The sequence below is a fragment of the Neomonachus schauinslandi genome, chromosome 13, assembly GCF_002201575.2.
Source record: "Neomonachus schauinslandi chromosome 13, ASM220157v2, whole genome shotgun sequence".
NCBI classification, from domain to species: Eukaryota; Metazoa; Chordata; class Mammalia; order Carnivora; family Phocidae; genus Neomonachus; species Neomonachus schauinslandi.
In genome coordinates, this window is record NC_058415.1 from 85,938,172 (window position 1) to 85,965,596 (window position 27,425).

General features: G+C 54.8%; 1 protein-coding gene across 3 annotated transcripts in view; it reads right to left on the reverse strand.

Annotated features, from left to right (window-relative positions):
• ENG (endoglin) overlaps positions 1 to 24,738 on the reverse strand; it is a 33,772-nt gene extending 9,034 nt beyond the window's left edge. For 2 of the 3 annotated variants that reach the window (XM_021691141.2, XM_044920312.1), the window contains exons 1-8: positions 24,307 to 24,738; positions 15,878 to 16,020; positions 5,615 to 5,755; positions 2,992 to 3,154; positions 2,106 to 2,271; positions 1,691 to 1,817; positions 1,082 to 1,256; positions 730 to 872 (exon numbers count right to left, since the gene is read on the reverse strand). In XM_021691141.2, the coding sequence (XP_021546816.1) occupies positions 730 to 872; positions 1,082 to 1,256; positions 1,691 to 1,817; positions 2,106 to 2,271; positions 2,992 to 3,154; positions 5,615 to 5,755; positions 15,878 to 16,020; positions 24,307 to 24,373 (1,125 nt within the window). In that variant the 5' untranslated portion in view covers positions 24,374 to 24,738. Of the gene's footprint in view, positions 1 to 729; positions 873 to 1,081; positions 1,257 to 1,690; positions 1,818 to 2,105; positions 2,290 to 2,424; positions 2,469 to 2,987; positions 3,155 to 5,614; positions 5,756 to 15,877; positions 16,021 to 24,306 lie in introns of all 3 variants that reach the window. The other variant, XM_044920311.1, reaches the window with a different exon arrangement.
• Between the last annotated feature and the right edge of the window lie 2,687 nt (positions 24,739 to 27,425).

Sequence of the window (27,425 nt, forward strand, 5' to 3'; positions counted from 1 at the left end):
TTTAAAAAAAAAAAAAAAAAAAAAAAGAATGGATAAATGAACGGTAGCTCATTTATAAAATGAATAAATACACACAACACCACAGTTAAACCTCAAAGCTGTAACACTGAGTGTAACAAGCGAGACACAGAAGAGTGCCCATTATATGGTGACTGTCAAAGAAAATCTTTAAAAGATTTTCTTTATTTGACAGATAGAGACAGCAAGAGAGGAAACACAAGCAGGGGGAGTGGGAGAGGGAGAAGCAGGCTTCCCGCTGAGCAGAGAACCCGATGCAGGGTCGTCCCAGGACCCCAGGATCATGACCTGAGCCGAAGGCAGACGCTTAATGACTGAGCCACCCAGGCACCCCATAAATAAAATCTTTAAAAAAATAAAAATTAAATCCAGTGTTATTCTTATAGTAAATACTCTTGTTCTTCAGTCAGGCAGAGATCACACTGTATAGATATTGTGTTGAGTGCCCGCCGGGCTCAGCCTGCATTTAGGATTAATTAATGATGACTAGTACCTGTTTGCTGAGCACTTACTGTGCACCACATCTGGCTTAGCGTGTCAGACCTCATTTAATTCTTCCTGCACGGCAGTTACCATTATCAAACCCATTTCACAAGTGGAAAAACTGAGGCTTGCAGAGGGATGGGATTTGTCTCCCTGCCTGGGTCAGGACCCCAAGACTCTTGGCCTAAAGGAAGGACCAGCTACCCACGTCCCCAGGGGTTCCCTTACCGAGATGAGATCTTTCTTGAGCACCACAGTCATGACATCTTTGGAGCAGTTGGGCTGGATCAGGGACAGGAGCAGCTCCTGGTTGCAGCTCTCCTTGGGAGGGGTGGTCCGGACGGGTGGGGGAGAGGTCTGCGGCCCACCACCTGCCGGGCAGCAGAGGCCGGCAGGCAAGTCACTGAGCGCTCCCTGGGCACCGGGCACCGAGTGCTTCCCTAACTAGCGACTTTCACTGTCCTCGCCTGCAGACGGGGAAGATGGGGTTCCCGCCGGCTGCCGCAAGCACCCTGCTCACACAGCGGTCCCAAGGCCACTGATCTCAGGAGAGGGCAAAGGAAGGGAAGAGGGTGCTCACCGCAGCTGTGGGCCTGCAGTGAGACGACACTGGCCAGAGGGAGCTCCACAAAGGACGCTACCATGCTGGCGTTGAGTCTCCGGGCCTCCCCTAGCAGGCCTTGGGGTGTATCCGGGAGCACGAAGCCACGGATGTTCTTCTCTGGAAAGATCTTGAAGGAGTATTCACCAGTGGTCTAATGACAGAGCAGGGAGCCACAGACACAGTCAGGGGGGCATGCAGCCTGGCAGGGGCGCCACCAGGGCCAGCCAGGGTTATGCCAGGCCTCGGTGCCACTCTATCCTTTGCTCCTACTTGTTTCCTCCCCCTGGGCCACCTCCCTCATCTACCGACTCCTGCTTGTCCTTCAAACCAGCTTGGGGTTCGCTTCTCCAGGAATCTTCCCTGGCCCTGTGGGCTGGGGTAGGGGCCTTCCTAGGGGATGATGGAAGGCTTCGTGCAGGAGGTACCATCTGGGTGAAGGTTTGAAGAATAGCTAGTGCACAGAGCAAGGGGGTGGGTGTGTAAGGGCTCAGGGCTGGGGTGCTGATGCCGGGAGTTTGGGCTTTCTCTCCGGAGAGCCTTGGCGAGGCCTGCGCCCGGCTGTCTGGGTCGCGGAGCAAGACTCACCCAGATCTGCATGTTGTGGTTGGCGTCGATGAGCCAGGACACGTAGGATGGACCTTGCAGGATAAGCACAGCGTCGGGATCCCCGGAAGCACAACGCAGCTCCACCTTGACGGTCACTGTCCGGGGCCTGCGGGGAGACAGACCCTGGCGTCAGCGTGGGGCAGGAATGTGGGGTTGGGCAGGGCCTGATGTAGACTGGTCGGGCGGGGACTAGGCCTGGGGTCAGGTGGGCAGCAGCTGAGCGCTTTCACCTGGTCACTGTCGGCCGGCGGGAGGGGCGCGGAAGTGGGCGGGGCTTGGCCAGCAGGGGCGGGCCCCAGAGCTAAGGTGGTGGCAACGACGCTCTTACCGAGCCAGGGATGGGGGGGGCTTGATGTGGGCGGGGCTTGATGTGGGCGGGGGCGGGCACCCTTACCCGGCCTCGGTGCCTGGCAGGACCCTCACGATGTGCGCTTCCTTGTGGCCAGGCACACCTTCCAAATGGCAGCCCCGGACAGAGGCGCGAGTGAGCGGGCTCCATTCGAGAGTGTGGCCCATGTCCGTGAGGGGTTCCGGATTGCAGGAGGATGGTACCCTCGGGGCTGTGGGGACAAGCACACCTCAGTTCCCTCCCTGAAAAGCCTGGCACTAATACAGAGGCCCACCCTCACCCACAGTAAAGGGGGAGGTGGGCAGGATGGAGCAGCAAAGAAGTGGGGTGCCTGGGAGGACCTGAATTGAAATCTCCCCTCCACCACTTACTGCCATGTGACTGGGGGCAAGCCCCCTGGCCTGTTTCCTCATCTGTGGACACAGGGTTAATAAAGGCACGAACCCATGGCACGTGTTAGGTGTGCAACCCTGCGACCACCAGCACATCACCTCACTTTTCTCTTTCCTGTGGCATTTACCATGACCGGAAATTGCGGAATTTTTGAAATTATGGAATTACTCTGGAATTACTATATGGAATTGTAATTATTCAACTATTATGGAATTATGGAATTATTCATCTGTGTACATATTTACTGTCATCTCCTCACCAGTGTTGGCTCCAGAACGGCAGGATCTGGGTCTGTCTGCACAGAGTCCCCAAATGCCTAGCATAGGACTGAGCACATAGTAGGTGCGCAATAAATAAAAGTGCTGCTTTCTAGGCCAAAAATTACTGTCCCCATAGAGCATGGACTTGTTATATGTGACCTGGGGCAAATCACATCCCATTTTGGAGCCTTGGTGTCCACATCTGAGAATGGGCCAGGAGAATTCACATTTCTTCAGAGCTGAGTCCTGAGCCCAGAGAAGCTGCGGGGGAAGCTGACCTTGGTCCAGACGGAGGAGGATGCTTTGAGGGTCGTTCAGCTCAGCGATAGATGCAATGGGGCCCTTCATTTCTGCCCAGTCGAGGAACTGCTTCTGGGTGGTGAAGGGTGGCAGCTGTGTGGTATTGACTCCTGGGTGCCCTTGGAAGATCAGTTTGGGGTTCTAGGAAGACACAGGGGGGCTCAGGGTGCTGTTCCTGGGCCCGAGCCCCCTCTGTCCCATTCAGGAGGTTGGGAGGTAATTTGGGGAGGCAGCCAGTTGGCTGAGAGGAGGAGGCAGAGCTGAGAATGCTGAGGTTGATAGATCTGAAGTCAACCCAGAGCCCTTCCACACCTGGTGCTGGACGGAGACACATCCTTATTCATCCAGCTGTCCAAACATCACCTCCTCACCACTCCACAGTCTTACTCATACCACCCACACTTGTGACATCATGTGGTTAGGGTCTGTGAGACACAGCGTCTGCCCTGCCTATCCCCGCATGGTGCCGGACACATAGTAGGCACTGGGAAATACTTGACTCTCCTGACACGTCAGCTTTACCCACACACCTAGCACACAGCAGGTGCTCCCTGCACAAGGGGAGGGAAGAAGGAAGGGAAGGAGAAACAGATGAATAAATGAATGAATGAAAGCCTAACGGGGATTGTCCCTGCCCTGGGGGATCTTGCCATCCAGAAACTAGTCCTGCCTCAAGTCACTTGAAACACCAGAAGACAGAGGATGTTATTTAACAGAAGCAAGGGAACAAGACAGGCCTCTGGATGCACAGGGATGGGAATGTGGGTGACTCTGGCACCTCACTGCCTCTACTGCCCGGGCCTCAAGGAGAGACCGTGGTGGAAGGAAACAGGGAAGACTTCCTGGAAGAGGTGTTCTACCGCGGCCCCAGACTCAGAGTTCCTCTGCATTCCATCTTCAAAGCCAGGGGCATTGCTCTGAAGCAACAGAAGTATAAGGGCTTCAGGCTAGATACTAAGGGGGACTGCCTGGCAGTGGCAGTAGACAAGATACCATAGAATAGTCCACCTAGAATGGAGCAGGATTTAAGTAAGGGGGCAAAGTGATGAGCGCCTGGGTGAGGAACTCAGACCCCACGATGGAAGGGCTGGGCAGTGTTTTAGAGCGGGAGGAGGTTAGGGACCTTTACCCAGTCTGACTCCCAGGGTCATCATCTGTAAAATGGGGATGTGACAGGGATTAAAGGCGAGGCGTTTTGTCAGTCACCTGGTGCTGGGTCAGACACAGGCCCAAGCTGCAAACCCAACTGTGACCCCTCTGGTGGAGTCCCCGCCCCCCTTCAAGTAGCTGTAACCTCCCCTCCTCACCCCCTGCAGCTCTGACAGTGCCCCACCCCCATCGCCCGACTATTCTTAGCTCTGAGGAGGAGGAAGGCCTGGTCCAGCCCAGAGCCAGCAGCTGCCGCGACCTTCCTGCCCTGCGTTTCATATTCCCTGTGTCACCCTGGGCCCCACTGGGGCTCAGATCCCTGCCTGCAGGGCCCAGGAACGGGAAGGGGAAGGGGGGGGGAAGAGTCAAGGGGGAGGAGGAGCCCTGGCAAGCTCTGGCTCCCCACGGGGCCTCAATTTACCCCACTGGGAACAGAGGGAAGTTCCACATGGAGCTGGTCCAGTTCATGGCTCCCTGGCCCTGTCCATCTGTCTCTGCTGTGCCTGCTTCGAGCCTGGATTCCTCACCCCACCCCCAGCCTCTCTCCGTCTCTGGGCCTGTCTCCCAGGCAGCCCTGGATCTGGGTCTGTCTTTGGATCCCAGCTCTCCTCCTCCTCTCTCTGAGTGCCTATCTGTCCCTCCCACAACAAGCTGGCTCTTCCTAGTTCCATTTTTCTTGGTGTTTCTCTCCCCTTGTTAGCTGTGCTGTCCACCCCCACCCCTGCCCTCTGCTTTCTCTGACTGTAAACAGCAGCTGCTTGCATCTGGGGACCACCTCCCAGGGCCTTCCAGTGGGGGAGGCAGTGCCCACAGGCCACCCCACCTCCTCCAGCCCTGACCCCCACCCCTTGCTGTGGGTCCCAGCCCGTTGACCTCTCTCTGGTGGACGTGCCTGACACTTAAAACTGGAATTTTTGCAAAATATTTTTTCTCCAATGTAGGCCGTGTTCATTAGAGCAAATCTTGCAAATTCAACGAAGTATAAAGCACAAATAAATAAATGCCTCTCCTATTCCCATGTCCCCGCCATAGCCACGATTAATACATCGTTAGGTTTCCTTTTCCTTTGTACTTAAATATTTTCAAACATATCTCGTAACTTTTTCAAAGACAGTGACAAGATTACTTTATGGGAGGTCACTGGATCCGATTCTGCCACTGGGCAGATGGGAAGACCGGCTATGCAAGAGGACTGGACTTGGCCAGGGTTGCCCATCAACCTGACTCCCACATCTGGATTTGGACTCTTCATCCCAGACCCTGCTGCCTGGGTTCTCTCAGGCAGGGCCCCATGGGATTCACCAGGCAGGGTGAATAATGTCACGGTGAATAATGTCAGAATGAAAAAGAGAAGCAGCGTTGCTGGGGCAGGAGAGCTTGGCCTACAGAGACAGACAGCAGGGGCCTCCCATGGCCAGAACCTCAGCCCACGGTTGGAGGTAACACACTCACGAAGGCCAGGTTGAGTGGGATTCCTGGGGCCTGTAACTGCAGGAGCATGTTCTTGTTTGCACTGAGGACCAGAAGCACCTCTCGGGGCCGAGTGTCATTTTGCTTGGACTTCTGGATAGTCAGCTCCAGCTCTGACACCTCCTAGGGTGGGGACAGGAGAAACACACACACACCGACCAGTCAGGCCTGCGCAGGCTGTGCCACCCGGATCGGTAGTAAAGACTCACTCCTCAGCGGCTTCCTCTCTTCTCTCCCTGCCGCACTGGGCTGCCCCTGCCTCCCAGCGCCCAGCACTGTGCCTGGCCGGCGGGAGATGCTCAAAAAATATTTGCTGAGGGGCGCCTAGGTGGCTCAGTCGTTAGGCGTCTGCCTTCGGCTCAGGTCACGATCCCAGGGTCCTGGGATCGAGCCCCACATCGAGCCCCACATTGAGCCCCACATTGGGCTTCCTGCTTGGCGGGAAGCCTGCTTCTCCCTCTCCCACTCCCCCTGCTTGTGTTCCCTCTCTCGCTGTCTCTCTCTCTGTCAAATAAATAAATAAAATCTTTAAAAAATATATATTTGCTGAATGGATGAAGGCAATTGGTTTCATCACATTCAGAGATTTTAAAAAACTGCAAGAAGCCTGAACTTTATCCAACAGTAGATCAAAGTTTGCCGGTTCCCTGGCGCACCTGCTCTATGCCAGGCCTGTGAGCATCTGCGTGACTTGGATGTACCCTGTGCCCTTTCTCTGGTCCTGGGCAACATGTCGAGGCATCAACCCCATCCCAGTTTCCTGCATTCCTGTTTGCCTTCCTAGTTTAAAGTACTAAAATGCCCATGTTTTTGTTGATATAATACCATCATTTTGATATAAGACTGTGAACTCGAAATCATTACATCCTGACAAATACCTACCACATGAAAAGGGTTAATTTATCATGGTGTGTGCATTTAGAACGCCTTCATAACCACCACCACAACCACATCCACAGGAATAATAAAACCTAACCCTTGCATAGTGCTTGCTATGTGCCAGGACTCTTCTGAGTGCTTTACATATTGACTCATTTAATCCTCACAACAACCTTATTCTCACTTAACAGATGAGAAAATGAGGCACAGAGAGGTGAAGTCATTTGCCTAGGATCACACAGCAAGTACGCATACAGCTAGGATGTGGATCGGGCAGGCCTCTGCTCTGACAATATGGCCCCCCAACATTTTTCTACACCTCCTCATTCCCTAGAAGGAAAAGGACACAGCGATCCCCAAGGCAAAGCTCTATTGAAAGAACAACCTCAGGGGCGACTGGGTGGTGCAGTTGGTTAAGTGTCCAAGTCTTGGTTCCGGCTCAGGTCGCGATCTCAGGGTTGTGACATCAAGCCCTGCGTTGGCCTGTGTGCTCAGCATGGAGTCTGGCTTGAGAGTCTCTCTCTCCCTCTCCCTCTGACCCTCCCGCTGTGCTCTCTCTCAAATAAATAATTTTTAAAAAGATTTTAGTTATTTATTTGAGAGACAGAGAGAGGATGCTTAACCAACCAAGCCACCCAGGAGCCCTAATAAATAAATAAATCTAGAAAGAAAGAAAGAAAAGAAAGAAAAGACAGAAAAGAAAGAAAAGAAAGAAAGAAAGAAAAAAAGAAAGAAAGAACGAAAAGAAAGGAAGGAAAGAAAGGAAGGAAAGGAAAGGGAAAGAAAGGAAAGAAAGGAAGGAAAGGAAAGGAAAAAGGAAAGGAAAGAAAAGAAAAAAGAACAACCTCAGCTCTGCTCAAAGACTTTCTGAACCAGCAGACAGGCAGGGATAGATGTCGGAAGCCCTGCCACAGACTCATGAGGACAAAGACGAATGGAAACACTCCACTGAGAGCAATGAGCTCCAGCGGCTCTCTGAAGCGGGCAGCCTCTACAACAGAGAGAAAACTTGACCCCCCAAATCTCCTCACACTTATCAAAAAGGAGAGAGGTATTTCAAGATGAAGACATCAGTGGAAAGTTTTAGATTTCACTTCCAGTGATCTCCTGGACATTTCCCCAGCTGATGTCACAGAGCCAAGAGAGAGTGTTTCAGCCACTGGAAAAATCTGCCCAGAAATATTTCCGTTAGTCAATAATGACACCATAGTCACTCTTTGTTTGTAACTTTGCTCTTTAAAACAAAAGAGTGAATAATGTGATTTCATTTTCAATGTTTTACAAGTAACTTGTTTTACAAGTTACTTGTAACAAATGTTACAAGTAACATTTTCAATGTTTTATTTTAGTGAGCTATTGACGTTGCCTATCTTCGGATCACTATTTTTACGTGAATTTATGGAACGATAATATAGGTTTCAAATTTATGTTTTGTAAGTTCACATTTTTTATTAATTAGAGTTTTCTAATGGGTTTTATAACCTTTTGGGTTTTTTTTAAAGATTTTATTTATTTGAGAGAGAGAGAATGAGAGAGAGAGAGCACATGAGAGGGGGGAGGGTCAGAGGGCAAAGCAGACTCCCTGCCAAGCAGGGAGCCCAATGCGGGACCTGATCCAGGGACTCCAGGATCATGACCTGTGCCGAAGGCAGTTGCTCAACCAACTGAGCCACCCAGGCGCCTGACCTTTTGGTTTTCGAAACATCTTTTTAAATCAATTTTTATATTTATTTATTTTTTTTTTTTTTAAAGATTTTATTTATTCATTTGACAGAGAGAGACACAGCGAGAGGGAACACAAGCAGGGGGAGTGGGAGAGGGAGAAGCAGGCTTCCCGCCGAGCAGGGAGCCTAATGCGGGGCTCGATCCCAGGACCCCGGGATCATGACCTGAGCTGAAGGCAGATGCTTAACGACTGAGCCACCCAGGCGCCCCTTAAATCAATTTTTAATAACATTTATGCATCCGAGGGGTATCTGGCTGTTTGGCCGGAGGAGCGTGCAACTCTAGATCTCAGGGCCATGAGTTTGAGTCCCATGTTGGGTGTAGAGGTTACTTGAATAAATAAAACTTAAAAAAAAAAATGAAATATTTATGCATTCTAAACACATTAAAAATTAAATACTGGATTTAATATATTTTGGTAAAACATGAAATACAAAGCTAAATGTCACAACTGACGTTTTGTTCCAGGATTATGATCATTATCTGAAGTTTTCATTTAATTCATTAACTTATTTAAAAACTGAAGTATAGGGACACCTGGGTGGCACAGTCGGTTAAGCGTCTGCCTTCGGCTCGGGTCATGATCCCAGGGTCCTGGGATTGAGTCCCGCATCGGGCTCCTTGCTTAGCAGGGAACCTGCTTCTCCCTCTGCCTGCCGCTTCCCCTGTTTGTGTGCTCACTCCCTCTCTCTCTCTCTCGTAAATAAATTAAAAATCTTTAAAAAAATAAAAATAAAAATTGAAGTATAATTGGCAGACTACCTGAAATTAACCTGAGCAGAGGGAGACCCACCTCGGTGGTGTTGGGAAAGACCCGGTACAGCCGACCTGCCAGAATCCTGGAGAATGAGAATCTTTGAGAATCTCTGAGAATGGACCTGCCCCCACCTTCTTACCCTGATTGCGTATGTACTGTTAGCTTGAACAATCGAACAGGATTGCACAACCCTGTGTATCTACTAAAAACCATTCAATTGTACACTCTAAATGGGCAAATGTTATCTGGATAAAGCTGTCAAAAACAACAACTGAATATCAGTAATTTCACATGGTTCAACCTAATCCGTGCCTGGCCCTGGACTGAGCGTGTGTTACATGGGTTTTCAGTGAAGCAGAGTCAGGTACCCTCCCAGTTTACAGATGCAGCAATTGAGGCTCAGGGAGGGAAACGACCCAGGGATCTGCTGGGGGCGAAGTCGGGGACCAGAGTGGAGCCCACAGCCCCTAGACCTCTCCTGGGCCATGTCTCCCTCTCAACCCTGTTCTTCTGGATTTCCCCACAGTTCATCACTGTCCGGCCCCATCTAGCTGTCCTCACCCAGGGGAGTGACCTCTGGGGCCCCCCACGCAGTGAAGAGATGGGCGCTGGGGTTTGGAGATGCTGCTGACGGGCTGCAGTGGATGAGGTCCATCCTCTGCCCCTTCGTGGGCATCCACAGGCCGAGAGCACTGCGGGTGACAGAGCAGCAGGGAGCATGGCCTCAGAGCTGACAGGAAAGAACCCTGTGAACCTCCATTCTTGCTGCTGCTCGGCAACTGTCCCTATTCCTCTGTACCTCAGTCTCCCCACTTGGTAGGACAGGGTTGGGAACAGATACCTGGTGGGGCTCTAGATAAAGGAAGTTAGAAAAGAGAAGTGGAGGTCAGTGTCGGGTCATGCCAAGAGTGAGGGCATGAGGAGACTGGAACTCTGTGGGGACATTTATCACGACATTCACCTCCTCACCCATCACTCAGTCGTCACCGCATCCCTACTGGTAGAGTTGGGGGCAGAAAGTGGGTGGGGGCTGAGGCCTAGGGAGGGGCAGCCATGGGGCGGGGACACGCAGCAAGTGAGCAGTGCGCAAGCTCGGGGAGGCAGGAAAGCTGGGCCCCCTGGGGGTCTCTGAGCTCCCGGACCTAGCTGAGGCCGGCTGGTTACCAGAAAACCCCAGTTGGGTTTCCACAGCAAACATTTCCATCCCATGGCCCTGACTCATCACCACAGTCACTCATACGCACATTGACTTCCCTCTTCCCTCCCGCCCCCTCCCCCCAGCCCGGAGCCCAGAGGCAAAGCAAGGGGTCTGCCTTGCCCCCCCACCCTCAAGCTCCCAGTCTTCCGAATGGCATCCTGGGAATTCTGGGAGCCCAGCCGAGGTAGGCAGGCCGGCCGGCCCCTCACTCCCAGCTCCGACCTGGGCCAGTTCAGGCCTACCCCCGCCCCTTCCCTGAGTGGGTGGGCAGGAGACCGAGTTTCTATTTTTGTGCCAGTGTCCCAGAGATACCATTGTTGGCCCAGCGGTTGGTGGCGGGAAGGGGGGATTTCAGTGAGGAGGCCCTGAACACTAGTAGCCACTTATAGAAAGTTGCTTCCAGCAATTCTTCTAGGAGTGGAGCCTTGGGGCTGCCTGCAGCCCCCACCCTCCGAGGGCCAGACTGGAGCCGGCCAGATTGGAGCCAGCCGTCCCTCTGCCCAGGCAGCAGACTCAGATGATACATACAGGCAGGATGGCAGGGGCAAGGGGTCAAAGCCAGACTGACCTGAATTCAAATGTGGGCTCAGTCATTAACCTGTGACCCTGGGCAGTCACTATTCCTCTCTGGGCCTCAGTTTCCTGGTCTGGAAAATCGGCTGAGCAATATGCCCACTTCATAGACTTGTGAGGATTCAGTGAGATGCTGCCTGCAAGGTGGGGCGTCCGGTGCCCAGCTAAATATACAGCAGTAGATTCGGCTCTCATGACCTGTGATTCCCTCCTTGCCCACTCACCCAGCGGAGGGCCATGGCCTGGGGGCTGGCAAGGTTGGCGTTAAAGGTGGGCAGCAGTTAGTGAGAACTGGAACATGTTGAAGCTACGCCTCACTGTGGCATCCCCTCTCTGGGCCTCAGTCTCCCCATCTGGGTACCGAGGAGTTGGGCTCAGCGATGTTCTAGTATCGTGTGGCCCCTGGATTTTATCCTGCCTCCTGGGGTCCCCATGTTTGGCAGCCCAGAGTCATGGTCTCTAGCCAAGTGGACACCGAGTGGGCTTCCAGAACCTCCCAGAAGAGACGTGCTGCTTTCCCCAGCTGAGGGCCCCTGGTCAGCCCATGTTCTTCCCCCTCCCCTGTTCATTTGTGATTCTGAGAGGCCAGTGCTGGGGGCCCAGCCTAGGGTTTCTGTGCTCTTGAAGGGGCACAGGAAGTAGGCACAACTCTATCCTCCAGGAGTTTGGCAGAGAACTAACACCCCTCAACAACCAGAGGTGAACAGCGAGTGCCACCACTAACCCCGTGGGGAGAGTCCCTCAGCAAATGCTCATGCGCATGTATATTTCTCCTTCCCTCCTTCCTTCCTTCCTTCCTCCCTCCCTTCCTTCCTTCCTCCCACCCTCCCTCACTCTCTTCCTTCCTTCCATTATCCATCCATCCACCCAACTACCCGATCGTGACTTCCAGACTGACCCTGAGCTGGACATGGGGGACACAGCAGTGAGACAGCAGACATCAGCCCTGCCCAGCCTGTTGGGCCCCCGATCCATGCCTTTCCACTGAACCTGCCCCTCATATCAGCAAGGCCTGGGATAAGAATACAGATGGCAGCCCCCAGCTCCCAGCCCACCCTCCTTTCTTTTCACCTCCTTCTCTTCATGAGTACGGACGTGGGTGACCCAGCCCAAATGCCCATGCTCTGCCATGCCTGCCCCCTTCACGTAGTCGCCTTGCCCAGCCTTTAGGTGTGGCAGACCTTCCTCCAGCCATGCAGTGCCCCCTTCTAGAGGATGGGACAAGAAAGAGCCCCACGCAGCCCGGGAAGGAGGCTCAGCATATATGGGCGGGGAATTCTGGAGTCCAGGGACCCAGAGCATGGACTCAGGCGACAGGTGCAGGCTCCGGGTGGGCATGTCCCCCTGGCCCTGCAGATACCCTATCCCCGGGGCGGGGTGTTGGGGGGGAGGTGAGGAGTGCAACTGGAAGAGGGCCAGAGAAGGGCCATTAATTGTGGGGCCTGAACAGGGGCCCCCATTGCCCAGGTCTGAGAGCAACACTGCCCTCCAGAGCCCTTCACAGCCTCCTAGGACAGTCTGGGGGAGCCCCGGGCCCCTCCTGCTCTTCCTCTCTGCCTGAGCCGCCTTGCCTGCCCCTCTGGTCAGGAATGAGTCAGTGCAAGAGCCCAGCAGCTTCCATCTGCTTGGAGGTGGGTGGGGTGTCCTCAGCTCCCCGGGTTTGCCCAGAAGTAGGGTGAATCAGCGGCTGCCCCAGCTCTGGCCCGGCTGCCTGGGGCTTGTAAGGAAGACAGCAGACCCGTGCAGTCAGTCTGACGGGAATCGCTGAGACACCAGGCCAGTTTCCTGTCTCCGCGGGTCAGGATGTGACCCCGGGCCCCCTCCCGGAATCCAGGCTCCGGCCTGCCCTTTGGGGACCCAGCGAGATAGAGCCCCTGCCCAACGGTCCCCTCATCTGTCTGCCACGGACCTTTCTTCCCTGAGCCTCTTGGCTGCCACAGCTCATCTGCCGCCCACCCACAGGAAATCTGAGGATGCGGAGGCTATGCAGGGGTGGACGAGAAAGCCGTTTCTGCGGGCCAGGGTTGGAAGACGGCGGCCACAGGTCGGGAGGGCTGGGGCTCGTTGCTGAGACAGCTGCCACCCACGCGCCCGCCGCCAGCTCATGTTTCTGGCCCCAGGGCTTTGCTTGTGCGGTGCCCTCTGCCTGGGATGCCCTTCACCGCCGTCTCTGTCTGGCTGGACACCGAGAGCCTTTCACTAACGCTCCTTTCCCTCCCCAGCCCCGTGTCCCCCCCATTGCCAATCCCATCAGCCTGCCGATGCCCACCTCTGCCTCCCCTGGCTTGGGAGTGGCTCAAGGGCAGAAGTCGGGTCTGCTTTCTCTTTGCATCATCAATACCCAACACAAGCTGGGCACCGAGCAGGCACCTGGCCAGGACTGTTTGGTGGGGGGGGGCTGTCAGGCTATGGATCCGATTCCCGGCGGGGGGGGCCTACTTGGAGAGGAAGGTGCCTTCCATGTCACAGCATAGGGTCTGGGGGGGGGATCATGGGCCCCTGGGGCAGGGAGGCCAGGAGCTCCTGGTGGGGAGGCCCAGCTCCATCGGGCTAGACCTCAGTGGCCCCCTCTGAAAAGAGATTCATGGCCCCTGCCTCAGCTACGTGGTAGCAATAACATTTGGGGATCAAATTATTGGGCCGATGTGAAGATGTTCTGAAAACTACAGCATGCTTGGTAAGAGGAGGGTATTTACAGGTGAGACCCGGAGGCCAAAGATAATAACATATAATAACAACAAGATATTGTTGTTATATAATGTGTGTGTGTGTGTATAAATAATGTGTGTTTATATGTGTGTGTATGTGTGTATATATATGTGTGTGTGTGTGTGCATATATAGAAAGATATAACATACGAGCAACAACAAGCAGAGCTACTGTAGGATGAGCAGTCACTCTGGGCAGCCCCGCACTCAATATTGGCCCGCTCTGCCCCACCGGATCCTCGCAAACCCCCTGTCAGTGAGGTACTATTATCGTCCCCATATTTCCTGTGGAAAACCAAGGCCTAGAGAAGTGGCCCAAGGTCCTGCTGCTGTAAGATTGGAAGGCAGACTCCAGTCTGCAGACCGCCCAGCTCCAGAGCCCGCGTTCGCACCTGCTGGGTCGAGGCCACCTAGCAGTGCGTTCTTGCACTCACGCATTCAGCAGACGGTTATTTGCTATCTGCTGGGCCCTGGGCCAGATTCTGACACTGTGATTCTTCACTGAGTCCCTGAGCTCCAGAATTGTGTGGGTGTGGAAGAGTGAGGGGAAGGAGCCCCCTCCACATGCCAGGTACTATATGAGGTGCTGGTCAGTGACGTAGCCAAGGCTGGAGCCCCAGTCTCCTGAACCCCAGCTCTACCACCCCCTCAAACAGACATGCCTGACAGGCCTGGGGCTCGCAGCCTGGCTTCTTGGATTAAAAGCCAGATGCTCCACAGGCTGAGTCCTCCGGAGGAGACAGAAAGCGACGGGAGGGTCTGTTGTCATGAGCTCTAGGATGACGTGAGTTAAACTGCCATCCCACCATGGCCCTAAAAACCCTCCAATGACTCTCACTGTCCACAGCAGAAAGACCAAACTCCTTAAAATAGTGGCAGGGCCTTTGCATCTCCCCAGCCCTGCCCCAAGGTAAACTATAAGCTCCCGCCGTGGTGAACACCTTGACCCTAACCACGGTCCACTCACCTGCCTGTGGTTCACTCTGTCCTCAGCTCTTCTCTACCACCTCCTTCACTCCTGGCCATCTTACTGTTGTTGCTTCCTCCTGGAAGCCCTGTCTAATCCCACAGCAGCTGCCATACCCCTGTCCTGCGCTCCCCAAGAGAGCACCCATTACCCAGATCCTGGCTGGCTATCTACACATCTGTTTCCCACAGACCTGGGCACTTGGCAGGGGGCTTTTCTCGGACTCCGGCCCGTTGTTGAGTGATTTGGGGGGGGGTGGGGGCGAATCCCAGTCACCCAGTGACAGGTCATCAGAACAAACAAAATGAGCTTACAGAGGGCAATCTTATGTTCCGTATCATTACCAAACGTGAAAAAAATTACAATGGCTTTGGAAACCATATAACGTGTGTCTGGCACTATCTCAGTTTGGGGATTATCGAGGCCCACAGTCCTGGTGGCAGGCAGGGCGGTGGGGAGCAGGCCCCCCTCGATATTGGTGGTCTGGGCACCATCTTATCACCACACAAACGCAGAGCAACTCAACAGTTTCAGGAGCAGCCCAGCCACAAGTTTACTGAGCTGACACCACTAAATCGCTATCAGGACCTGAGGCCACACCAGCCAGGTGTGGCCACCAGCCCGGGCAGGCCAAATGCTGCCAGGACACAGATCTGCTGGGGAGCCAGGTGACAGCCTAGCTTGGGGTCTCCCAGAATCTAGTGCGAACTCTGGCCTTGGGCATGTGACTTCACCTCTCTAGGCCTGCCTCAGTTTCCTCCTCCGAAAAGCGGGGGCAATAACAGACTCTGACAGATAGGCCCTTGGGAGGCTTCATACATGGAAGATGTTGAGCCCCATTCCTGGCTCTTAGTAGGCCTCTAACAGAACCTAGCACACAGCAAGCACTCCATAAGTGTGGTATTATCATTAGGAGGGACTTCGGCTAATGCTGGACCTCAGTAGGGACAGTGGTCTCCAAGGTGGCATCACTGGCTTCGATCTCTGTGGGCTGCCTGGCCAGGTCACCGATGTTCAGTGGGGGACATTGTAGGGAAGGAGACTTGAGCTCAACTGAGGGAAGCACTTGCTCAAAACCCAAGCTGCCTGGAGGGGAGCTCCGTCTGCCGAGAAGCAGCAAGCTTCCCATCACTGCAGGTGTACAAGTGACAGCTCACCTGGTCCCTGCCACTGCTCACCTGGCTCTTCTCCAGTCACTGGCCACACCCAGCCCTTCCCACCTGGGCCTTGGGGCTTCCAGAAGACCTCCGTGATGCTGGCCCCGGAAATGCCATCCCTTACTGGCCCTGCGAAATGCCCACGTATCCCTCCTGGCGGGGACCCTGGTGAGGACACGGCCCGCTGCTCCAGGGACAGCCACAAGGAAGGCTCCCCTCATCCCATTGGCCCTGGGCCTTTCTCTGGGACCCCAACCCCAGCCCTGCCACCAAGCACTCACCCTTGAGGATTCCAGGAAGAGAATGTGAACTTCAAGGGTGGCATTGGGGACCTGAGCCACACAGCCCTTAGAAACCTGACTCGTAACGTATGTCACCTCGGCGTCCACAGGCTGTAGGTCACAATGGACTGTTTCTGCAAGACCTGTTGGGGAAGCACATCCAGAGAGAGCACCAGGTGAGAATACGGTGGTGACAGTCACTCCCAAGATCTGAATGCCTAGCGCTTGGCACTGGCTTAGGGCTTTCTGCATCCCCACAACTGCCCTACAAGGTGGATATCATTATAACCATTCCACAGATGGAGAAACTAAGGCTCAGGAAGGAGAAGTCTCTTGCCCGAGGTCACAGTGTGACTAGGGGTAGGGCTGACAGATAAAACGCAGGATAGCCGGTTAAATTTGAATAAATAAAAACGATTAATTTTTAAAAGTATAAGTATATCCCAACTATTGCATGGGACATACTTACACCAAATTTTTTTTCACTGTTTATCTGACACTCAAATTTAACTGGGCATCCTATGTTCTTATTTGCTACATCCCGCAACCCTAGCTGTGGGGCTGAGCTCACAGGTGCACACACCCAGGCCTCCGGGCTGGTTCACTCCGAAGGGAGACAAGAGCTAAGATTGGGAGAGGAAAACTTCCCAAAACTTCCCTGCGCCTCGGGGAGGCTGGGAGGAATGGGGCCAAGGAGGGTTGAGTCTCCTGGCCCCAAGGGAGGGAGCGAGCCAGAAGGGCGGCCCGGGTTCAGAGGGCGGCTGTGGGAGGAGGCCTGGCCACGGAGCCTGCTCTGCTCCTGGGCTGCTCGGAAACGCAGGTCCTGAGGGAAGGCAATGGAATTTCACCCTGACCCAGCAGAGGAGGAAGAGGAAATGAGGCCCCTACACCTCGTCCTCAGGAATGTGCCGAGGAAGGGGGGGCTCCGGAGGAGGGAAGGAGGACAGAGAAGGGGAGACTGTTTGGAAGTTTGTGTCTCCATCTTGTCGCGCTCACTTCCTGTTTTCTTGGAGATCAAAGATGGGCGTGGAGGGGCTGGCCCCACGTCCAGCCGTCGCCAGCTCAGAGGAGGGGGGTAGGGAGGCTTCTTCCGAATCCCAGGCTATCGGGCTGTCTTTTTCCTAAGCCAGCCTTGCTGGGCTCAGGACCCCCGGAGGTCAGAGGAGGACTTAAGATGGCCGTCCCTGGCCGCGGCCACGCCACCCGCCCCAGCACCTTGGGAGGGATAACTTCAGGACTAGGACGTTTGGTGACTACGGGGGCCCAGACCTTGTAAGTCCTTGCCCTGGCCCTGTCCTGTGTGCAAGGGTCACAGAGCAAGTGTCCTTTGGCATTGTGATTCAAGGCAAGGTCCCTGGAGCCAGGCCGACCTGGGTTTGAATCTCAGGCCCACACTTACTGGCTATGTGGTTTTGGTGAGCGATTTCACCACTTTGGGCTTCAGTTTCCTCATCTGTGAAAGGACAGTTAGAACCCACAGAGGTTGTTGGGAGGACTCCCTGAGAACAGGGCATATGGCGGTTCTTTGGGTTACCATTATTTGATTGACTTCAGTCACTGGAGAAGAAGGGACTCTCTTAGGGGGTAGGGGTGAAGTGGTGGGAAGTCAGTGGTGTCCCAGGCCGGCAGCCCCCCTCATCCCAGCAGACACAGGGCTGACACCATCTCCTGCTGTCCCACCCCCTGGTGACCCACTAAGCCCCTCAGTGCTCCCCACCCCCTCCCTCCCTCCCTTTCCCTATCAGCGAACACAGACTTCTTAGCTGCTACCTGGTCTAAACCCTTCCTATACAGATGGGGAGACTGAGGCCTGGAGAGGCAGGATGTGCCAGAGTCACAAGCACGTGGCTGACCAGGCTGGGCCTCGGACCCACCTCTCTCTGCATGACGCGGGGTCTGGCCTGCAGATTAGTGCAGTGCCTTCCTCCTTTCCTCCGGACTTTCCCTGCCCCCTCCCCAGACTTCCAGGAACCCCAGTTCCTCCTGGATTGCCTGGGCCGCCTGGGGCCACCTCCTCCATGCCGTCAGCGGGAGAGGCCACGGGCCTGGCCATTATGTAATGATCAGATAACAGGCCAGGCTGGGAGATCAGATAAGAGGTCCATTTATTTTGGGGCCTTTTCGAATCCTGGCTGCCCCCACCCCGCAGACGAGAATGGGGAGACAGGAGGGAGTATGACGCCCGGGCCTGTCTCCCGGAGCCGGAGGCGGGCCCAGACAGAGCTGAAAACAATCCCCTGGCACCAAGGGAAACGCCAGGGCCTCCCGGGACCCGGGTTGGAGGAGGCGCCGCTAGGGGCCTGGGTGACCCGGCCCGAGTGAGAGACCCAGGAGCCACCCCCCGCCCCACCTCTGTCCCCTTCCTCCTCCGCCCCCACCCAGGAGCATAGAGCCACCTCGGGGCTTTCCGCCTGGCCACCCCAGCACCTTGAAAGGCCACAGAGAATAACGGTCAAGGAGAACAACTCCAGAACCAGAAGGCCCGGGTCAAATCCCAGCTCTACCCCTCAAAACAATGGTCACCTTGAGCAAAAGCCCAACTTCTCTGAGTCTCAGTTTCCCCATTTGCAAAACAGCTTCCATCACGCTTACTGAGAGCCAGATACTGTTGCGAGGCTTGACACGAGTTCATTCATTTGATCCTTGCAGCAACCCTACAGGTGGGTACTCTTATTGGAACCATGTGACACCTGGAGAGACAAGATCCACCAGGTACAAGAATTTGCCTGAGGTCGCCCAGCTATTACGTGTCAGGGTCTGTATTTGCAGCTGGGCATCCGCCGGGTACCCAGTAAGCGTTCTGAACACAGTGGCTGTGATTACTTCCTAATACAAGGGCAGAGCCTTTCCCACAGGCTTTCTCTGTTTTTTCTCTTCTTCAATCACCCAGCTATCCATCCACCCTTTGCTCCTTTCAGGGTCCCATTATAGCCTCCCAGATGTCCCAGCATCCAGCTCAGCCACCCCCAGCAAGGCCTCAAGGTTCCCATCTCCAGTCTTCCCTGTGGCTCCTCAGTGCCCGCAGGGTCAAGTCCACACTCCACCACCTAACATGGAATTAAAAAGTGCAGGGATCTGGGGCACCTAGGTAGCTCAGTCGGTTAAGCGTCTGCCTTTGGCTCAGGTCATGACCCCAGGGTCCTGGGATCGAGCCCCGCGTCGGGCTCCCCGCTCAGTGAGGGGTCTGCTTCTCCCTCTGCCACTCCTCCTGCTTGTCTTCTCTCCCTCAAATAAATAAATAAAATCTTAAAAAAAAAAAGTGCAGGGGCGCCTGGGTGGCTCAGTCTTTAAGTGTCTGCCTTTAGCTCGGGTCATGATCCTAGGGTCCTGGGATGGAGCCCCGCATCGGGCTCCTTGCTTAGTGGGGAGCCTGCTTCTCCCTCTCCCTCTGCCGCTCCCTTTGCTTGTGCTCTCTCAAATAAATGAATAAAATCTTAACAAAAGTGCAATGATCTGATGGATGCCAAGGTTCAGATCCTGATTCTGCCACCTTCCAGCTTCCTTTCTGTGCCTCAGTGTTATTAACTGTACAATGAGGATGATGGCAACCCCAATAGCTTCCTCATCGAATTGCTGCGAATGTTGGTCGGATGACATTTGCACAGCGCTCAGCAGACTTGTGATGCATGAAGAGGCTCAGGACTGGCAAGTGCTCTCATGAGAGCTTATGCACACTGGGGAGAGGTGAGCTCTTCCTCCAAACACACCTCATTCCCTGTGGCTGCCCTGCTCGCTCCCAGACCAATGGTCTTCCTTTACTTGACCTCTTGGTCAACTTGTTCAACCTTCAAAACCCTATTGTGAATGTCGTCTTGTCGGGACTGATCTGGTGGCACTCTAGCTGGGAGGGCAAGAAGGGGACCAAACCTCAACTCCCCACAGGCAGTATGATGTGATGGTTCGACCCAGGGCCCAAGCCCCAGCTGCTCCTTCCTGGGCTGTTACTTGGGCAAATTTCTTCACCTGCCTGTGCCCCAGCCTCCTCAGCTGTGCCGTCGGGGAGACAGGAGTGTCTGCTCCACTGGGCTTTTGTGAAGGTTAAGTCTGAGGGTGCTCATCAGGCTGAGAGCGGTGTGTGGCAGAGAGTGTGAGCTGAATCAGTGTCAGCGGTGACATTTGCCTCTTCACCCCCATCCCTACCCCACGTATGAAGTCAGCTCAGCCCTGGAGGATGGTCCTCTTCAGCCTCCAGGGCTGATGTCCCAAAGCCGGGGCTGGGGCTGGGTCTTGGTCTTAGTGTCACTCTCCGTCTGGCTGAGATGAGAGAGAATCTCAATGGTCATGTCCCCACCGTCCCCAGGGGCTCATCTCTCCTGGCTCACACAGCTCCTCTTTTACCTCCTGGCAAATGGGAAGCTGCCCTGAAGTGCGGGCTCTAAGAGATGAGTATTTGTGGTCTCTGTCCCGTGTCACTTGTCCCCTCTCCAGAGAGGCCCAGATCCCCACACAGGTGGTAGGCAGCACAGGGCTCCAAGTCCTGCCTCTGTTCCTCCAGCGAAGGCTTGTCCACACTCCACAAACACGCTTTGATCCCAGCCACCCAACATGAGCCTCAAATCCCAGCACCCCCACTTCTGGGACTCTATCCAAGTGAAATACTCCAAAATACAGGAAGAGGTGCATGTACCAAAAACGTGCACGGTGGTGGTATTTATAACTAGCCTCAACGGGGAAACCACCTAGATATTCAACAATAAGGGATTTGTTAGACAAACGACGGGATGGCACATCTAAGGGACAGAATATTCTGGAACCACAAGGGGACGGTTATGGAGTCTACATGACAACATAGAAACCTTCTGGGTCATAAGAAGGGTCCCCCAAGACTCCCAAATGTTGATCCATCTGCATTAAAATTACCTTAAAGAGCTAGACAAAAACTATAGGCAACCCACCTAACAATGCCTATGTTAATGAAGGAACTTGGGAAGTGATTTTTTTTTTTCTCCTTCTTACCTGTTTTCTTTGAGGAGTAGACTTAAGTGACTATATAATTAAACTGCTCTTTAAAAATCTACGTTTGCGGGGCGCCTGGGTGGCTCAGTCATTAAGCGTCTGCCTTCGGCTCAGGTCATGATCCCAGGGTCCTGGGATCGAGCCACGCATCAGGCTCCCTGCTTGGCGGGAAGCCTGCTTCTCCCTCTCTCACTCCCCCTGCTTGTGTTCCTGCTGTTGCTATCTCTCTCTGTCAAATAAATAAATAAAATCTTAAAAAAAAAAAAATCTACGTTTGCTCTTTAAAAAATATCCCAACGTGGCAAAAAAGTGTCTTTAGAGACAATTCCCTAGAGAAAGCTTGTGCTGGAGAGCAGAGACATCGGGATTGTAACCACTTGTACCGTGCACTGTTCCTATCTTTTTTTAATATCTTATTTATTTGACACACACAGAGAGAAAGAGATAGTGAGAGAGAGAGAGCACAAGCAGAGGGAGTGGCAGGCAGAGGGAGAGGGAGAAGCAGGCTTCCCACTGAGCAGGGTGCCCGATTCAAGACTCGATCCCAGGACCCTGGAATCATGACCTGAGAAGAAGGCAGACGCTTAACCGACTGAGCCACCCAGGTGCCCCTGTTCCTATTTTATTCTGACAGTAATGGATTCGCTGCTTTTGGAGCACCTAACACTGGGTCCCAGACGTCTGTCCACAGTAGTATAGATACAAATCCAGCTCTTTCTCGGTTTCGGCTGCGTGGTATTTCACCGAATACTAATTCTTTTGCTAGGGCCCAGGCTGATGGACATTTGGGTGGTTTCCAGTTGGGTTTTTGTTACAGACACCTATGGACTATATGGATCTTGACAGACTTGGGCAAGTAACTCCAAAAGGCTGAAGGTTGAGCCGGTACACAGGTTAGGGTTTTAAGAGATTCGGCCAAGCTGTGTTCCCAGAAGGCTGGACCATTCTTGGACCTGTTTTGGACCCATTTTTACCCTCTCCGGCCTGATTGAGAATGCCTGGGTCACTCCCACCCCACCCCCCCGTGTGGAGATCTGGGTTCCACACCCTGACCGGGGCCTCTGTCTGCCCTCCATGGGCCTCAGTTTCCCAGACTGTCAAAGAGTTGGGCTGGATGGTTTGGAATGTCCTTGAACCCTATGATCACTGGGGTACTGGTACCCACTCCCAGGAGCAGATTGATAAATTATCAGTCTTTCCAACTGGCTATTAAACACAGCCATTATTAAAAATTAAATTTTGGGGGGCACCTGGGTGGCTCAGTAGGTTAAGTATCTGCCTTCAGCTCAGGTCATGATCCTGGAGTCCTGGGATCGAGACCCACATTAGGCTCCCCGCTCAGTGGGGAATCTGCTTCTTCCTCTCCCTCTGCCCCTTCCCCTGCTCGTTCTTTCTCTCTCTCTCTCTCTCAAATAACATCTTTTTTAAAAAATTGAATTTGGGGGCACCTGGCTGGCTCAGTCAGTGGAGCATGTGACTCTTGAACTCGGGGTTGTAGTTTTGAGCCCCACATTGGGTGTAGCGATTACTTAAAAAAAATAAAATCTTGGGGCGCCTGGGTGGCTCAGTTGGTTGAGCATCTGCCTTCGGCTCAGGTCATGATCCCAGGGTCCTGGGATTGAGCCCCGCATCGGGCTCTCTGCTTGGCAAGGGGGCTGGTTCTCCCTCTCCCTCTGCCTGCTGCTCTGCCTACTTGTGCTCGCTCTCTGTGTCAAATAAATAAAATATTTAAAAAATAAATAAAATCTTAAAAAAATTAAATTGTATAAGCTTAAAAATAAATTGTATTTTTAAAAAGGTAATAAATATCAAAACTCATTACTTCCTAATTATTTTACTCCATTTTACTATATTCTATGCTCTTGAGGTCAGATGTCTGTTGCATCTGTGTGGTAAAAATATCCAACAAAGGTCCTGGGGACACAGCATCCCAACCGCAAGCTTGGTGAGCTGGTAGCTTGAAATCAGCCATGTGGGAACATTTACACCCTGGACATTAACAAATACTATCCCCAACGCCCTCCACCCCTGTTGTTCATTATCTGCCAGCACACCACTGCCTTCCATCCTATAAAACCAGACCCTAAAGATCTACAGGGATCTTCCTCTGATGACGACAAAGATGGCAGTGTTATCAAGCTAGAAATGTGGGAGAGGTGGGAGAAAGGCAGGGCAGCCTGGAGGCCTATGGAGGAGCTCAGGTGGGCTTCTGTCTGAGCTGTGTGAACTTGGCAGATCACAGCCTCCACTTCCTATCCTGTAAGATGGGGAGATACAGGCAGCCATCTTGCGGGGTTGCCGGGAGTTATATGGGGGCGGGGGGGTGCACACTACACGTGGTTAGGAGCCCAAGTCTAGGGTCAAATCTGTGCTAGGTCACTTAGTGTCTGCGACAGTTTCCTGTGATCAGTGAGGCAGTCGTAGGGGTTTAGAGACCAAGGACCAGGGGCTTTAAAATGCCACAGGGTGGGATCAGGTAGGGAGGTGGCCACCGTTGTGCTCTTCCCCTATGTTTTCCCCCCACCCCCAACACCAGATTCTTTAGAGTTTCTGGATGTGCCGTGGGTGAAGGGGTGCCCATAGGGCTGTCCTGTGGTTTTAAGTGGGTGAGGGGCGGACACAGCAAGGCCCACATGAGTGGGATGAAGATCTGGGAGTCCCCAGCTCCTCATGGCCTCTCATCTGGTCAGTTTCGGAAGGCCACAGAGCCATGACCGCCTGGAAGAACCCCCAGGCTGAGCCGACCCCGCAAAACCCTTAGTCTGGGCCTGTGTCCGCACCCTGCTGCATCTTGAGGAAGAGAGGGTAAGTCGAGGCAGAGAGAGAGCGCTAAGTTCAAGAGTGTTCTGGGTGCCACTCACAGGCCCTGGGGAAGTGAGAGGCAGGAATTTAAAGCTAATCATAAAGCCACAATAACAACAGAGAATCCTCCAGCCTGCTCCGGATCTCTACAAGCAGGGCCTCACTGCCACCCCCCGCAACAGCCCCAGAGGAGCTCCATTCCCATCCCCGCTTTGCTCAGCGGCCCAAAGGCAGTCCCCCAATATCACACCGCGAGGAAGTAACCATGTGAGATTTGAACCAAGAGCCCTAGTGCTGACTGTGAATCCACACGCCCTCCTTCCCACAGGTTCCTCAGATGGGACCCTTAAGGCCCAGAGAGGGCAGGAGACCCTCCCAGGGCTGCACAGCACTCTGGGACCTGGGCTTCCTGGGGGAGAAACTGGACATAGCTGGGAGGGCAGAGGCCAGAGGCCGGGGTTAAGGCAAATAACTCATGCCCATTTGCTTGAGACGTTTAGGGCTGAAAGTTCTTTGTCTTGCCAAACCGGGGTGGTTGGTCACCCTACGGTGTCCACCTTGGGCTGTCCAAACCCCCCCGGACAGCCCCACTGGGCATGAGGTCAGGACCAGGGTAGAGGCCGGGAACACCTGGGGCCGAGTCTCCCCACCCGGGGTCCCTGGACACCTACTTGTGGGCCTGAGGCTGCAGACGGCCAGCAGTAGGGCAACGACAGGGGGAAGCGAGCGGGGGTCCATGCTGTCCACCAGGGGGTCTGTGCGCTGGGCCTTATCCGGTGTCCAGGGGCAGGGCTGCGGGCGGGCGTGGGGGCCGGCGTGGGCGCGAGCGGGGACCCAAGGGGAACAGGCGGCCGGAGCGACGGCGTCCCTGCTCCAGCCTTCTGAGGTGGCGGCCGAGGGGTCAGGAGAAGTGGGCACGGGGGCGCAGGGCCGGGCCGGGGGTCGCTGGCCGAAGGGTGAGCGGGGAGGGGGTGCTGGGCTCCTGCGGACGGCAGCTGCGGCGGCAGTCCCGGCCTGGGGATGCGGATGGAGGCTGGGGTATGACCGGCAGCAGTGGGGAGCTCCCGGCTCATCCAGCCTGGCCCGGGGAGGCAGGAAATGCGCTTCCTTAGAGAAGGGGCCGGGCCAGGCGGCCTGCCAGGCGGGGAGAGGAAGTGCCACGGGCTTTGTCGCTGGGTGGGGGGCCCTGTGGGGGGGGAAGGCAGTGGGGTGGGAGGGCCCAGGCTCCAGGCTCGTCTCCTCACACACCCCACCCTCTCCAGGGCCGGCTGGTGGGGCATATCTGGCAGCCCCCAGGGGGCAGATGAAAACAATCACCCTAGCAGCCCACCAAGGAGACTTTTCAGAGGCCAGGCCCTGACCAAGGAGGCTCAGGTGGAGCTCATAGCCCCTTGAACTCAGTTGTTCCCATTTTGCAGATGAGAAAACAGAGGCCTGATGGGGTGAGATAATTGGCCCCAAAAGATGGTGGAGCTGGGATTCGAACAGGTGTCCTCAGGCACCAAAAGTGGCTTATATAAGCCTAATACTGGCTCATCATTCCTTGCTTTGCAGGCAGGGAAACTGAGGCCCCGGGTAGGGAAGGAACACTCCCAAATGGCAGCTGGGACTGAGGTCTCAGGGCCCAGGGAGGACAGGGGAACGTTGGGTCTGCCCCCTCCATGGGTGGAAAATCCTCCAGGGACATAGGACAGCCCCAGATGAAAGAGGGACTCTCTTCAACGGCGTTTCTGAAGTCAGATGGCCCTGGGTTCAAAGCCCTGCTCTCCTTGCTCTGAGCTACGAGACCTTGAGCAAGGTTCCACAACCTTCGGTCACCCTGTTTGTAAATTGGGCACAGTGGTGCTTTCTTGGCCAGGCTGCTGTGAGATGTGGGGAGGTCCAGGCACTATGGCACTGAGCTTGGGCCCGGCCCAGGAAGCACTCCCCCCATCAATGCTCCCTCAGCCTGGGAGAAAATGCCAGAACTGCCCCTTGTTCATTCTGCAAACAGTAAGTGCCAACTGTGTGCACACCAAGGTGTTGGCCCTGGGTAGCACCTAGGGTCAGGCCAAGGGAGCTCAGAGGAAGCAGCCTGAGCTGCCTGGCCTCTGAAGGACTGGGTGAGTCGGGGGAGAGGCATAGAAGAAGGGGGTCAAGAAGGTACATTGGGCAGGGGACCAGCCCCAGCAAAGGCGCAGAGGCAGGAAGTGGTTGGACCACTGTGGGACATGCAGGGGGTGTGGCGGGGACAGGAAGCCTGGAGAGGCAGACTCTGGCCCAGCTCTGGGAGGGCGGGGGTGTCTTGAATGAAGGCCAGGGGGTATCATGGAGGGTTCTGGGGCAGAAGGTGCTGGCTTTGAGAAGACAAATCGTGCTATGAGCTGGCGGGACCCACAGACGGGATGGAGCCGGGAGGCCCTTCTCTTTATCCTTGTCCTGGGTCACAGATGGAGAAATGGAGGCCCAGGGAGGGAGGAGAAGGCCGGAGCCCTGGGTGCCTCCGGAGGGAGCAGAGCAGGAGTGTGTTTGTCTCTGCAGGAGCTGAGAGGGGGTGGGAAGGGCGGGCGTGGCTCCTTGGGTGGGGTTTGGGGGAAGGTTCGCTGCCCAGCCCTGGAGCTGCCTGGCCAGGCATGGGTGTGGGTCACGGGAGCCCCGGGGCCTCCATGTCCTGCAAGCAGGAAGGCCGTGATGGGGAGGATGGGCCATCCCACGAGCCACGAGCGGCAGCTTCTCTGCCTGTTCCTGGGGGCACAGAGATGGGGAGGTGGGCACTCCCAGGCAGAGGGCGGGGATGATGGAGGGGGCTGTGAGGTTCCCCCCCCCCCAGGCCCTCAGAACAGGGTCTGTACCTCAGGGACAGTTAATCCAGCCCCAGGGGCTGAACTCCCCAGGGCACCAGGCCCCGCCCTAGGCTGTCACCTTATCAGCTCTGAATCCTCACAGACACCCCTGGAGGCCAGTGACATTAAACCATTTACGGAAGAGGAACCCCAGGCTCCCTGGAGTTTACGTGACCCCCAGCAGGAAAGTGGAGACCTCAGGGCTGCCTGGCTCCAAGCTCACCTCCTTCTCTGCTACATGTGGAGAAGACCCATGTCGCCGTGGCTGTGGGTGTCACAGGGTGCGGAGCATCCGGGGCCAGAGCAGGGACCCCATGGGAGGCTCTCCCCCAAACTTCCTCCCTCCCACTTCCCCCCATGCTGCACAATCCATCGCCATGCACGTTCTAAACAAGACCCACTGGATTCTCTAGAAAGCAGGGGAAGCTACAGGCAGACCCAAGGAAGAACTTCCAGGGACAGAAAAAACTACAGGCAGTTACAGGAGGGCCTGGAGCCCTGACCCCGGAGACCCTGTGGAGGAAGAAAGAGATTGGGACCCCCTAGTTGTGGAGAGGAGGTCACCCCAGGCCTCCCCACCACGCCCTAGCCTGTGTGGAATCCTATTGTGTGAGTCTCTCCACTTGACTAGAAGCCCCTTGAGGGGGGACTTTGATACGTCTGCACCTGCTGTGGCCCCAGCACAGAGCCCAGGACCCTTTGGGCCTTAAGATATCTTTATTGAAAGCACGAAGTACCCAGGAAGGTAAGGCAAGCGTGGGGGCCATGGAGGCACAGGGAAACTGAGGTGCAAAGAGGCAGGTCTTGCTAGTCTTCCCAGTGGAAAAGGCCAGTCCTCATCTGGGTCGCTTGTCGCTGGGAAGCTTGACGGCCATATGGTCTCACAGCTGGGGACAGACCTTGGGTTGGCTATCTTCCATCTCCATCTCGATGGACACATCTACTGCCTCTCATCCCCCTCAGCCCTG